Source organism: Pollachius pollachius, assembly GCF_949987615.1.
Source record: "Pollachius pollachius genome assembly, chromosome: 3".
NCBI lineage: Eukaryota > Metazoa > Chordata > Actinopteri > Gadiformes > Gadidae > Pollachius > Pollachius pollachius.
Window position 1 is genome coordinate 40,974,570 of NC_136936.1, and position 15,002 is coordinate 40,989,571.

The 15,002-nt window shown below is 43.8% G+C and overlaps 1 protein-coding gene across 1 annotated transcript in view; it reads left to right on the plus strand.

Moving 5' to 3' along the window:
- Nucleotides 1-262: 262 nt before the first annotated feature.
- The window catches only part of map2 (microtubule-associated protein 2), a gene marked incomplete at both ends in the record, with an annotated part of 34,090 nt that continues 19,350 nt past the window's right edge, over nucleotides 263-15,002 (plus strand). The window contains 4 exons of the mRNA XM_079732795.1: nucleotides 263-506; nucleotides 8,534-8,638; nucleotides 10,773-10,847; nucleotides 12,313-12,525. Of these exons, the coding sequence (XP_079588921.1) occupies nucleotides 263-506; nucleotides 8,534-8,638; nucleotides 10,773-10,847; nucleotides 12,313-12,525 (637 nt within the window). The remainder of the gene's footprint in view (nucleotides 507-8,533; nucleotides 8,639-10,772; nucleotides 10,848-12,312; nucleotides 12,526-15,002) is intronic.

Sequence of the window (15,002 nt, forward strand, 5' to 3'; positions counted from 1 at the left end):
TCTATGCATATCTTTACTTCCCCCGTATTATGCTGTGTAGGGTTACCCAACATTGGGAGGGTATTGTTTGGAGTGAGGGACAGAGGGAGCAATGGTGAAAATTGGTGGAGGGTGGATTGTGTCTGCAGCCAGACGCTTTATCTCAAGGGGCTACCGTTCCAATACATGACATCTCCCTCCGTCTCTCTCTCCATCTCTTCCTCACTCAGAGAGGAGAGAAGCCTGACTCTTCTCCCCTTCGGCCCTCACTGCTAGTTCCAGAATGGCGGACGGTCAGCGGTCCGAGGACAGCGCCCCCCAGTGGAACCCTTCAGGAAGGCAAGATCCGTCGGCCCCACACGGCGCCAACGGCTTCTCCTCTTCCTCCTCCACCACCACCACAACTTCCTCCTCCTCCTCCGCCTCAGCCTACAGGGCCTGCCAGCCAGGGGCCACCGGGCCCTTCTCTTCGGCAAGGGAGAATGGCTTCAACGGGGACATGAGCGGGGCCCATCCTGTGACCGCCGGTAAGTTTGTATTATTTTATATGTACTTGATTCATTTCTAATATTATGAATATTATTAGTCATGCCAAGGAAGTTATGAAATCACCGTTCCCTGTCAGTTTGTCCGTCTGTTCAAAAAGTAATTAATGGATTCGCACCAAACACACCAATGCTTGGTTATTTGCCAATTTACAACTGATTAACAGTTGACGTGAATTGGCAAAAAGGTATTTAAAGTGGAGCCCCTGTTTCAGCTCGATTTCCAACACAATGAGGTCTAACAAAAAGTTTGTATGCATAGTTGAGTATTCGCACTTTGCCTGAAAGTATGTAGTTCCTATCCTGGCATGGCCAAACTGGGTCAAAGTCAGCTGTTATTTGACTTTTCTCGGCTTTCTTCTTCTTCTCTGAGTTGCTTTAGGACCTTCCCGTGTGATTGACGTTATTTTTCCATCGTCAGGACCTTGATGTTATTCCCTTTGTTGAGGACTGTCTCTCTTTACCTCCAAGCCTCTCTTCTCCTTCAGCTAGTTGCCTCAACATTGCTATTTCTGACAGTGCTACCCTCTCTTATTGGCAATACTCTCCTCTTCCAATTCCTATTCCTCCGTATGCATTTTCGGTGCACGGACCCTTCTTCCTCGACTGCTTCCGTTTCAAGCCGAAGTGCTCTTCCTCCATGTGTAAAGCTTCTTTCTTAGGCTAAATCTCTCTATTCCCCTTCAGGCCGGCCTACCTCAGCATTGCCATTTCTCCTCGATAGTCGATAGTAACTCTTAGACAGGGCTTCCTTCTCTTCCTGAGCAGCTTCTGGGTCGCTTGTAGTCCTGTCCATTCTCGAAAACCAATACAGAAGAACAACGTGTTTGCTGAGCTAGTGTTGTAATAACATATTGTAACACGTTCAGACTCTACACAAAGACATATGCTTCATCGTTGACCTTTTCCTCCTTTAAGAGCGATCTCTCTGGTAAGTTTCCTCCTGGTAATGACTTTCCTGCAGATCTTTCAGCCTATTTCTCTCCATCATGAATGCCTGCATTTGTGTCCGCAAATGGAGGCAATTCTTTTTGATCTAGAATGAGAAAAATACAGACTGGAATACACCATGGTTTTCATCCTTGTTTCAGGTCGAACTCTTGTTTAGGTGAACTGATAAGGTAAGGGTAAATGGATAATACTATAGAGTGGCGAAGTCACGCCCTTTCCGGTAGAGCCCATGGGACCTATGAGATCAAAAAATATGAATGGCTTTCAATGGAGAGAAAGTAACTATCTTCTGGTCCCAGTCTTTATATGCCCTGGATTACACATATGTTGTTGGTGGATGTAAATGTTAGTTTTTCATGCAAAGAAAACTAAAAAATTTGCGAAGAAGTTTGATTTTAGGTTTCGTGTGAGGCCGCTTTGTGAACTACAGCTCTTCGCTGCTCTCGACGAGAATGATAAACGTCACCACCCGCACTTGGAACTCCGGTACAGACATGGCGATCTCTCTGCTCCACTTGACCGCTTTTTTCCAAGGGGAGGATAAAAGCATCGCAAGAGGTGAAAACCATTATAAGTCGGGGCATGTGGAGAGTTTCAGTTATGCCGATGGGGAGATTGTCGGTCTTGTCCACGCCAGTCGCAGGGAGCGTGACGTCACATACGAGACATGTAGTCTTTCTCATTGTGTTTTCTCTACAGCCTTTAACTGAACAATTGCACAATATACGGTCAAACTCTTGACATGAAAAATTATCATTTAAATCCACTAACAACATTTGTAACCCAGGGCATATAAAGACTGGGACAAGAAGATAATTACTTTCTCTCCATTGAAACCCATTCATATTTTTCAATCTCATAGGTCCCATGGGCTCTACCGGAAAGGGCGTGACTTCGCCACTCTATTAGCATGACTTCTAACTGAGCTTGCATTGATTTAACATGCAATCAATTCCCTTCATTCTCTTATCTTCTTCTTGCCAAAGTGTTTATATTGACCAGCTATTATAGTGATTGGAGTTTTTTTAAAAAGAAAAAAATGTGTATATATTTATATATATTAGTCCTAACGGTAGGCCTACTGGGTATGAGACTCAATGTCTGCAGCCTGCTTGTAGTCATCCTTTAGCAAGATGCCTACCTCTGCCTTTATAATCTTTAGGCAATGCTTTATCTTTACTAAAGTTAAAGTTTACTTAAAAAGGGCACATTTTTTGTCAAGCTTTCATCTTTGAGAGAATTAGGCCTAATCAAAACTGTAAAGATTATTATAACATGATGAAATATATGATACTGTGTTTGCGATAATGTCACAAACAAAGAGATGAGGGAAAGCAAATGAACATATTAAGTACACCTTAGTGGGAACTTTTAAAAACGAGGGTACTGTAACGTGTGGGAGACACAGAACAGGACAGACATTGAACCCTCCTTTGTGTTCGACCTTTCTAGAAATAAATATGTATAAAAAAGAATATAATTATCCACTCGCTGAAATGAAAATCCCAGTATTACTTGTAACAGTTTAAAGAATAAAGGACAAATATGTTTTTTTTCTCATTTTTTTAATTTGCCACCCACACTGAGGTTTCAGTGGCGTGACTCATGTGTTGTGTGCGTTAGATTGTGTGCGTCCGTTGTTCCCGCAAGTGTTTGCGCGGCCTATGATGTCGTGTGTGTGATGTGTGTGACACATATATGTTTTTTACGCTGCGTGTGGGTGCTACTGTGTGTGGAGGTGTGTGTGTGTGTGTGTGTGTGTGTGTGTGTGTGTGTGTGTGTGTTTATACAGTCCTCCTCCTACGCCTGCACGACGGCAGCGTCTTCCTACTGCGCTGCGCTGCGTAGGCGCTAGCTGGCAGAGAGCTGGCTAGCATCACGCAGGGTTATTATGGCACTGTGATTAAAGTGCTCCATACGCCCCCTCAAGCCCCCCCCCCCCCCCACACACACACACACACACACACACACACACACACACACACACACACACACACACACACACACACACACACACACACACACACACACACACACACACACACACATAGAACCTTTTTTACCAGAGGGGTTGGGTGGGATGGGGGGCTTTTGTTCTCTGCGTCGTGCTCTCCGAATGCCTCTTACCTTTTTGCGTCACAGCTGCACTTGTGGGGAAGATGTCCTGTCTGAGCATCACTAGGAGACCGAGATACACTTTTAGAAATGTTTCTATGCTCTGCCTCTTCCCTCCCATTATTCATACCAGCTACCATTTAGGCAGTTGGCCACAGCCCACTTAACACATTTAGGCCATGTTGAAAGACGCTATGAATTGACTTTTATAGTATTGTTCATATGTTATAGTATAAAAGTAACATTTTCTTTCTAATTTCCTTCAATCATTTTACATTAATTGATTCAATTCGAATAAACAGCTAATAATCAGCTAAACTCCATCAACATCAGATTTGTTTTTCATTCATTGGCACAGAGAATCTATGACAGCAGTCTGATATAAGTCTCGATTCCAACCCTCCCATAAATCCACCATCCATCAAAATTTGACTAACCACACTCATACTGATGATCACACCTGCGCTAATTATCTACTTCTCTTCCAAATAAAATGATAGGCTTATAAGGGAACTTACACCATTCAAATATTATTGAATAACTTCTAATAAAATAGGTGAAGACTAAACTTGATTTCAGAAAGACTGTACCTTTTGAGGTAAGATCTGGCCCTGACCCACGCTGTTGCTTGATAACAGCCGGGTACGCTAGCTTGAAAGGTGCCGGAATACTGAATATAGAAACACCTGTTAATTATCCTTACACCATGTTGAAGTGCACAACACAAACACAAAACACAAACCCACGCATAAATGAATGCAAAGCTGATGAGTTAACCTCTAGAAAGCCACTCACGTTGCTTGTGATGTAGTCTTGCGTGTCAGCGCTTTGAGTGGGCTAGCTCCCTCTTAGCTAGCAGTTTGCATAATTAGCGCCTGGAGCCGCAGCATGTGTTTCCTCGCCTGTTATCGGCATATCAAAGGCATGGGAAGGGGTGCTTAAGCTTCGGCAGGGCCACGCAGCTACAGGCTTCATCTGGCGTCAACAAGAAAGCAGCCCGGCACGAAGCATTGAACAAGAACAACAGCCACTGAAATGTAGTTGTCTTATCCTACTTGTTCTTCTACTCTAGAAGCAACACCAACTGAACTCATAATGAGATGAACAAGAGAAGAAGGATCGTACCTGCAGCACCCAGCAGACATCAGAAGACTCTGAATGCTAGTCAATGATAAAGGGGATAACCTTGGGCTTCTTCAAAGCTGATAAGCCACAACCATGCAGATGCAGAGGACTTCATTGACCCCTCAGGAAGTCCTTTGTGACAGTTGCTCAGCTCAAGCCATAGACATTAAAGTAGATAGAATTGCATAAGCACAACTAACAATACAAATACAGTTACTCTAAACAAAAGTGTCTTGTCAGTGTATGGCACAGATGTGTGCGGGTGTTGACATGTGTGGGTTTTCTTTCTCTGGTTAACATGCTGTTGTCAGCATACATCAACACGCCTCTCTCTGGCCCGGCCCAGGGCCCGGTGCGGCAGGGAAGGGAGGGGGGGTCATCTGGCGGTCCCCTACATCTCTGAGAGCAGCTGGGGATGTGCTGTCATGACAAATCCCCTGAAATGAATGAATGCATAAAGGGCATGAAGGCATGTCCTGGTGTGTGTGAGAGAGAGAGAGAGAGAGAGAGAGAGAGAGAGAGAGAGAGAGAGAGATGGGGAGGAGAGAGAGATTGGGAGTAGAGAGAGAGAAGGGGGGGGGGGGGGGTTGGAGAAAGAGCAGCCACCAGCTGTACCTGGTTGAGACGGTCCAGGAACCCAGGAGTGTCTAGAGGTGTTGATAGCCCAGACAGATGGATGTGTCCTGGGGCTTTACCAAACAGTCAGACCAGATACAGTGCTTGGCCTTTTTCATGTTTTTACATTTGCATTAGTTATATAGTAGGTATCAATAAAACGATTCCATTGTTTATACGAAGATATAACTTGTAAATGTAGTATGAAACAGATTATATAAGCAGGAGTCAAAGTCAAAAGATCAGTCAAATCTATGATGCTAATAATAACTCAAAATTTGTATCATTTGAAATGGGGACAATATTAGCATGTGTCTGCGACTGGGCTGAACCAGGGGACTGCGATCTGAGCCAGATCACCGCGGGCAGCCTGCACCCTGAGGTCCCTACGATGCCACCCATCGTGGGCTGGGTGATCCAGCGTACATGCTCATTGAAACAGACTGCAGAGGGAAATGAACAAGAGGATAAAAAGGACAATAGGAGAGAGGGGACAGGCTTGAATGCCAATAAGAGATGTCGCTGGCATCCTAATTATAAGAGGGAATCGCAGTCGGCCATCCTGGCCGTGTGCTTTGTTGCTATGGCAACTGCTCGATTTGACACATTTTTTTCTCGGTGCGGGATGTCTGGTATCGAAACCGAGCAGCACGCCTCTCTCTCCCTCTCTTTCCCACCCCTTCGCTCTGTCTCTTTCTCTCTTTTTTTCTCTCTCTCTTTAGCTCTCTCTCTCTCTCTCTCTCTCTCTCTCTCTCTCCCTCTCTTCTCCCATTTCCCCAGTGCTATCTTGCTGCGCGTGTGCGTGTGTCTCTGTGTGTGTGCATGTGTGTGTGTGGGGGGACAGAGTGTGTGCTGCTCAGCTCAGAGCTCCAGTCTTAGTGGGAGCTCAGGGAGCACACACACTCTGCGCTTCAGCAGCCGGCCCCTCATACAGGTAACGCCAAAATCTAATTTTTACTGATGCTTCATGTGTGTTTTCTTGACACATTGGTAACTCCTCTGGAAAAATATTTTGCCAGCAGTACCTTATAAGGACCTTGAATATGTTAGGAGGTCTTAATTAGTGTCTGTCTTTGTCAAGTTAATGAAAGGCTGCGATGGTCTTTCCATGTGTCAGTCAATGTAATCTATCATTCTAGACAAAGACCATATTTTGATGTTTGCACTGTTACACAAATTTTCGTCTGAGTGTGTGTGCTTGTGTGTGTGCATCTGCCTGTTCATTCGTGACTGTCTGGGCGTGTGCACTCGAGACAGACAAAAGGCATGACTAATCACTGAACCCGGGGTCCTTGCAGATTTGTCTGTGTGTGTGTGTGTGTGTGTGTGTGTGTGTGTGTGTGTGTGTGTGTGTGTGTGTGTGCGTGTGTGCGCGTGTGTGCGCAAACCTGCTTTCTCATCTTTTAAGTGCATATCAGGATCAATTGCTGTGCTCGCGTATAGGCCATGACCATGCCTGTGTGGTTATAGGTGTACCTGAGATATGTGTGTGCAGATGGGGAAGATAAATGTGCGTGGATGACGTATCATGCCAGGATGTCATGTTATTCTAACATGGCTGCTGTGGAATACCTGAAACAGGCTTATTTATACTCAAATTAATGGGGGATAGTTGTCTCATCAATGTGTAGTATCACTTTAAAGATTTTCCAAATTATACATATTATATATCAATATATCTTGCATGTTTTAAATCGTAATCTGCCACAGTATTGGCTTCCTTGTCACATGTTAACACAACAGGTCCGGCGCTAGAGACATAAAGACATACGTGTCATACTGAGATAAAAAGAGGCTTAACTATTTTAGACCTGGATGTCAGACCCAAGGGTGTCGGGAGTATGAAATGATGAGGTCTCAGCGTGAGGGCTTGTTTGTCAGTACGGCAGTATTTTAGGTTGTTGTTGTTGTTGTTGTTTTTTTGTCGTTTCCCTGTTGGAAGAACTACAAGGTGAATGCTTCAGTTCATCTCTGCAGCAAAAATAGACACTATGAGGGGGCGAGGAGGCTCTGACGATCATTCATGTAAGGAGATTTTCAGTGTGGGTGTTGGATGGTGTGAGTGTGTTTGTGGATGTGTGCTTCTGCTCGGTGAATTGGGACACGCGGCTGTGTATTTGTGCATTTGTTTTTCAGTGTTTTTTACTTGTGACGGTGAATGCGATGTTGTCTGGAAAGAATAACAATAGCACACACAAAAAAACTGCAGGGCCAAAAAATAGTGTTCCATTGTTACTTCCTTTTTACAGTGACGCTCTGCAAAGTTGTATCTTTTTAGAGAATGTACAAGTGGCCTAGAAAAAGATTGTGTTTTGATGTACTAAGTTTCATCAGCTATTTGTGTCCTTTTGTATTGAGGTCAACAATTCAGCCCATATGTTAGCATTAGCAGCAGTACGAAAAATATATTTCAAGCAATTATCTTTCACTGAAGGTCAGAGAGAGCTTAGTGAATGGCTCAAGGTCTAAAGTTTTCTGCAAGACGTTTTTTCCTTTATGATACAGAACAATGAATTATATGGTGGAAACATTTAAAATATCTGTGTATAATACTGTATACGGCTGCAATGTTTGCCATTCAATTACACAGCGCAAGTTCTTTCATTATTTTGGAGGAAATTGTCAACACCAAAATAACAACAGCATGGTGCACACCACCATAGCCTCATCCCTGATATAGGAGAACATCTTAGATGAGCAAACGTGAATGTAGGCATCAAGAGTCCAGCAACATTGTTGGATAAGCTTATCGGCACCAAGGTGAAGCCAAGATCCGATCGTTTATTTCCTGTCCCGTCACGTCTAATGGCGCTGTTGTTCGGAGAACCTCCCTCATACAGCTTCTAGGGATGTTCCCCAAAGTTAATCGTTCAGCTTTTACCAAGTCAATGGTGAGCAAGGCTTTGTTTTCCCCCAATGCAGGGCCGTGGCATACTCTTGGCCTGTCTCTGGTTCTTCCACTGAGCCTCAGTCTCAGTCACTCAATCTTAGTTGCTAGGCTTAAAGTCTAGCCTGATGACTCAAAACACATATGAAGAGCACAATCTCCCCCTGGGGGATCAATAACAACTCCTTCTACACTGAAAGGCCCTCTTGCCCATCGCCGTCTCCCGAGTATGAACCCATGGAAATTGTCGACCTGGTCCTATTCTCAGACCGGAGGAGGAATGAGATGTTGTTGTTTTGTCTGTTGCTTCATGCAGAGCAAGTGTCCGCACGGATCGTACAGGAAGTGACTGCGGAGGCGGTGGCGGTTCTGAAAGGAGAGCAGGAGAGCCTAGCGGACACAGCCAAGAGGCTTCCTTCAGGTGGGTTTGTCGCGCAAGCAGGCGAGCATGCACACACACTCGGGCTTCTTGTTAAGGATGTGGAGCGCTTAAATACACATACATTCTCTCTTACACACAGACACACAGATACAAACACACACACACACAGACACACACACACACACACACACACACAAACGCACACACATATAAACACATAGACATGTACACACACACAAACAAACACATATAGACATACACACACACACAATCAGGCTTCTTTTTAAGGATAAGAGGTGCTTAAATACATATAATACATTCTATATTACATACAGAGACACAGAGAATAACATCATGCCCACATTCTTCAATGCACAATAAGCTAAACTAGCAAAATAACGCCTACACAAGGACTCCCTTGGCTTGGGGTGATAGGTGGGCTTTAACCAGACACAGATATGACTACAAACATGTATTGCATTGTGTTATGAATGAATCAACACCAAAGTTGACATGTACAAAGACTACAATAAACACAAACCCTGAATCCTGACAGTATACTGACTATCCAATGCAGCAGACTCTGTATCTGCATATGTAAAAGCAGTAATTCTTATGCAACGTGTAAACTCATACACATGCATATCGTGCAGAACGATGATAATGATGATGATAAATGATGGATTACTCATGTGTGGAAAGGAACACATTTGAGAAAGCTCATTATACAACTCTGTAGTCATCACTTTTTGTATTTCATGGAGACTCAAAGAGCTCAGCCATTCCTCCAATAGCCAGTAGATGAACTGGAATCTGGTCAAATATGCATTTTAATTAGGTTGATAACGTATTGGTATTTTTCTGGGTTGTATTTGTTTACGCTTTGCATTGCTTTTCATTCCCCAAGCAAGCTTCCCAGGCTAACAATAATGACGATGTGGCTGGCGAGTCATGTCTAATCTAATGCGTCTGCAAATTGAATCTCTCTTTTGGAACGCTGCCCTATTGATCTGATGCAGCTGCAGCTTTTGCAGTATAAAAATGATATTGCCAAGTTCTAATTAGTTTGTGACCTCAAAAACTTTTATTTTTGCATCCTAATGTGGTCATTCTTTTGATAGCCAATTCGGAATTTCTTTATTTGGAAGTATTGATTTTTTGTTACGTTTGTTTAAACACATGCTCTGCTCTCCATATGTATCTCTGAGCTATGGTGGACTGTCTGATAGACAGATCCATCTCTTATTGATCTCTCAGTGTTGTCAAATTTGTCAACATTATGTAAGAGGAAAGCAGTACCTACTGTGACCTGATGTGGCTCGCAACCAAACTAACGCTTCTTTAAGGATCACAACCCCCATTGGCAGGCACCAGAGCTAGTCAGCACACACACACACACACACACACACACACACACACACACACACACACACACACACACACACACACACACACACACACACACACACACACACACACACACACACACAGCATGTGTTAGAGCAGCTCAAAGGATTAAGCAACGCAGAGCCCAATGTCTGCCGTACCCACAGACACATACTCGTACACACAAATACAAGCTGGTTTGTTGACCACTTGAGTAACCAGACACACACACAACACAACAAAGTATAAAGACCATTTTCACCAGGACCTGCAAGTAATTGTTTCTGACCCATAATCCCGTTGGATGATTGGATGATTCTAGTTTCTGTGGTGTTTCTCACTACTCAACCTAATAAATATAAAAATATTATATATGTGTATATATATATATATATATATATATATATATATATATATATATATAAATAAAATAATCTCTGTCTCTCTCTCTCTTTCTCTCTCTCTCTCAAACTTCCTCCTCACTCTCTCTTTGTAAAGCATTAAATTAATTACACTATATAAAGGTTAGACAAAATAGACTGAGGTACATGGTATATGGAGGTAAAATTAATAAAGTAAACAATATTATTAATAGTAATAATGATATTAATTATGATGATTTCCTTTATTATTATCTCATTATATATAATTATATATTGATTCAAATGTTAATGCTGATATGCCAAGGTAAAATAGATTTGTTCAGACATTTGAAATATATGTATATATTCTCCCTCCCTATCTTTCTGTGATCCCTCCCTCCCTCCATCTGTATTTTCCCCTGCAGTTGAAGACACCACCAACTTGCCCCCCTCTCCTCCTCCTTCCCCTGCCGCGCGACACTTCGGCCCGCTGGAACGAGGTAAGGCTTGTGTGTGGGTGCATGCGGTCGATTGTGTGTGCGCGCCCGCGCGTGTGTATGTGTGTATGCCTGGGCGTGTGTGTGAGGATCAGCCCGTGTACACCAGGGCTTTTCTTCATGCATATTCTAGCTACTTTTCCCTGTGACTGCATCACAGGCTCTTTGGGATCATGGGGTCCTTCTGGGGCCAATTCTGTTTCGGATGTTTTTACACTCAAATTGAGGACACACAAGGATTTGTGTGTTCGTACTTGTACACTGCTGCCAAAAACACAAACGTGTCTCAATTTCTCTTTTCTTTTGGAAAAGCTTTTCTGCTAATCATCCAATTAGAAAGGAAGTATTCTCCTTTCAGATTCAGCTGCTGGTATTCACCACGCCTTCCTTCCTGACCTTGTGCTGGTCGCATGGTTTACTTTGGAATGCACGAGTAATCAACATCGACACACACACACACACACACACACACACACACACACACACACACACACACACACACTCATTGTCATTAAAGCACTGTATATCATTGGAGGACACACTGTCACTCCTTATCTCCTTCTTCCGTTCGCTCCGTTCCCCTTACCCCTTACCTCTGTTCCAACGATATGAGAACCCTGTGAAACCCTTTTTGTTTTTTTATGTATGTTTTATGTGTTTTATTGTTTTCTTTTTGAACATCTAACTGTGTTGGTCTTGTTTGTTTTCATTTTATCCGTTGTCGTTTCTTGTCTTTCGTTTGGTCCTTGTGGCTCCTGAGATGAGCACAGGTGTTGGAAAGAGGCAAGAGGGCCAACCACGTTTTCTGTTGATGTCTAATCTGTGGCTAAGGGGTCCGCCTTAGTTGGAAAAACTGAAAATATATTGGACATATATTGTTTTCCAGGTTGTCTTCTTTAACATGGTTTCATTATTGTTTTTTCCTTAATTTCTTCACATATGGCTTCCCATATTTACGTATGTCCTGCCTCGGCTGCAATGGCTCACCCCCAGCTTCCATCCACCTCCTGTCAGTGTGTCTCCTTTGTCAATGTCTTTTATACCTCACTCTCACCTTGTGTCTCTTTGATTTCCCTTCTCCTCTCTCTCCAAAACACTCATGTCTTACTCTCTCTTACTTTTGTTTCTTGGCCTCTCTCTCTCTCCTTCATCTTCTTCCTCTTAATTCGCCTTCTCTCTCTCTCTAGTCTCACTCACTGTTGTCTCTCTCTGTCTCTCTCTCTCTCTCTCTCCGTCTCTCTCTCTCTCTCTCGCTCTCTCTCTCTCTCTGTCTGTCTGTCTGTCTCTCTGTCTCTCTCTCTCTCCCTCTCTCTCTCTCTCTCTCTCTCTCTCTCTCTCTCTCTCTCTCTCTCTCCGCCCCTCTCTCTCTCTCCGTCTGTCTCTCCTCCTCCGCCCTCCGAGTCGCGTGTGTTTCCGGTCTTTCTTTTCCCCCTGCAGTTCTTCTTCCTTGTGTCTGTCTCGTTTGTAGATGTAGGGGATGAGGAGGAGGCGGGGCCCCTCAGGCGCTTCCAAAACTCCCGTGAGAGGTGCAAGTTCCTCGCCCCCTCCATCTCTGTGTCCGTGCCCGAGGACGAGCCCTACCACTCTGACGAGGAGTACTATGAGCACCCCTTGTTCAGCCCAGAGTGGACACGCTCCGGCGTGCGCCCCGTGCAGGCCGTGCCCTTTAGACAGATCGAAGGTGAACCCGCGGCATGGTTCCTCCTATACTACCTACGCCGCCCCCCTCCCCCCTATCCTGTCCTGTCCTGTCCTGACTGTCCTCCCCCCCCCCCCCCCAACCCCCTCCCCTCCCTCTAAACGCCTATCCCTATCACTTATTCTCTCTCTCTCTCATTTCTCTCTCTCTTTCTCCTTTGACTGGTCTTCAGCCCCCCCTACCCACACCCTGAATCCCTTTCATTTTTATTCTGTGATTTGGGCCACATTAGCCCCTCCCTCCACCCTTTCCCCCCTCCCTCCCTCCGTCCCTCCCTCCTCGTCTGTCTGTCTGTCTGTCTGTCCATCCGTTTTTTTTTTACGTATTTGCGTGTGTTGTCTTGTTTTCTCAGAAGACGGGGTGGATTAATGTTTGGTTCGCAGGGACATTGTCATCATTTTGTTTCCATCTGATTTGTTTTCCTGAAACAAAGCCATTTGCAGCCCTTGTAGGTGACACTCATTCAAAACACATTTGTAAATCGAGCAATCTGCACCGTCACTCTGAAAGTAGCAAAAACCAGCCGTTTTTGTGTGGCTGTTTACAAGGATCTACCTTCACGTACAATCAGAGGGAACGGCAAAAATTCTGTTTCTGCCCATTAAGTTGTCGGTCGTGAGATCCAAATGGCTTTCATGCATACCCCCGAGGTGATGACCTCCGTGCACATGCACGTCTGTGCACGTCATATCTCCTCATTGTGTTCACCCATCATAATGTATGATACTGGTTCCATTCCTTACAATACCCTACTGTCATTACTCTTCACCATATGTCTTTAATGATTCTTGTACCAAGAACACACATTCAAATGAATAAACACATGGGCATAATGGCACACACACACACACACACACACACACACACACACACACACACACACACACACATACACTCACACTCACGCACATACACACACACCCACAAACCTACAGACACATGCCTGTGCACTCACACCTGTGGTGCAGGGATACATTTTAAGCTGACAGATCGTCCTGCCTGCTACTTTACTGCAGCATCTTTTACATGGCCTTGTTGTCTGTGGACTTTTTCAGGCCTGTATGAAAAATACGATAAGATGATTCTTCATCACACTTTATCCACCCTATGGCTCTTCCTCTCTCGCCCCCGAATGCAATACCATGCTCAGCTGAATCTTTGAGTTTTTCCTACCTACATTTTTTTGAGCTGTGCAAAATGCAAATGCTTAGAAATAATATGCATGCTTATTATTAAGTAAGGCCTCAATTTATTGAATGTAATAAAATGGATGTCAGAAGAAGAGTTATATGTTCTTTAGGAGCTGCTCATGGTTGCAATGTAATTTATATTATTACAAAACTAGAGCTCATATCGGAAATCTTTAAATCTAAATGTTCAAAATTAATCTAAATACAATTTAAAAAAAAATATTTCTATAAAATAAACTAACCTATAATCTGGGATAATAACATCATGGGGAAAATCCAATCCCGTGCCGAAACGACTGTGTAGGTGGGCTGGTCAGTTCACTGTGGGTTAAGCCGCTCAACCAAGGCTAGCACCAGCATCTCTCGGTTCTAACAGAGCCATTGTTTAACAATGAGGAGAAATGCATCTCTCGCCTCGATGAAGCGCAGCACTCAGCCAAGGCATTGTAGGTGACCTTCCAAAGCAACAGCAATCAAATTACAGGCTGACGTAACCATGGGCCATGGGTTAGGGACGATTGCCTGGAGCTTTTTGATAAAGAAAAACGTGGTTTTCTCGGTCAGTAACAGCATCATAAATAAGCATATTTATTCTCGCCCACTCAGTACTTTGAATCAAGGTCCATTGGAGACTAATTTGATAGATCTAGACCGGACCAATGTGTAGGACTTGGCATAGCACCGATGCAAGGACATACGCTCGAGCATATTTCAAAACCGTGTTCAATGATACGATTGTTTGACGTTTCTACATGAATAACAATTTAGCAACAGCACACACAAGTCTGTCAGCTGAACTATGCGTGACATTTAAATGACTAAATATAAAAAATTTGGCTCGGGTTTCGACAGCACAAGGCTTGTGTTGGTTCTAAACATTTTGACGTTTTGTCAATGTTTGCTATAGCTGTCGCTATTTGCTTCTGGTGGTCCAATTTATGCTTTATTTATGCCTCAAACACGTTGTCAACACAGTGTCAATGTGCAGTTAATTCAATTATCTAATTCCAGTATAAGCATACCATAATTAATACATCGACGGATGTTTACAATCTTTACCAATGATGAGCCTGAATCCAAATATATAAGTAGACGTAATAAGAAGACGTTCCCGAAATTCAGCCGTGGTACAGAATTACAGCCACTATGAGTCAGTCGCACATTGAGCTTTCCCCAAACGCGCCGTCTCTGTAGCTTTAATGCAAATGAGGAGGAGAGAGGCGGGTCAAGGAGGGGTCCCTGAGCAGCTTTTGGCCACGGTACCGTGCG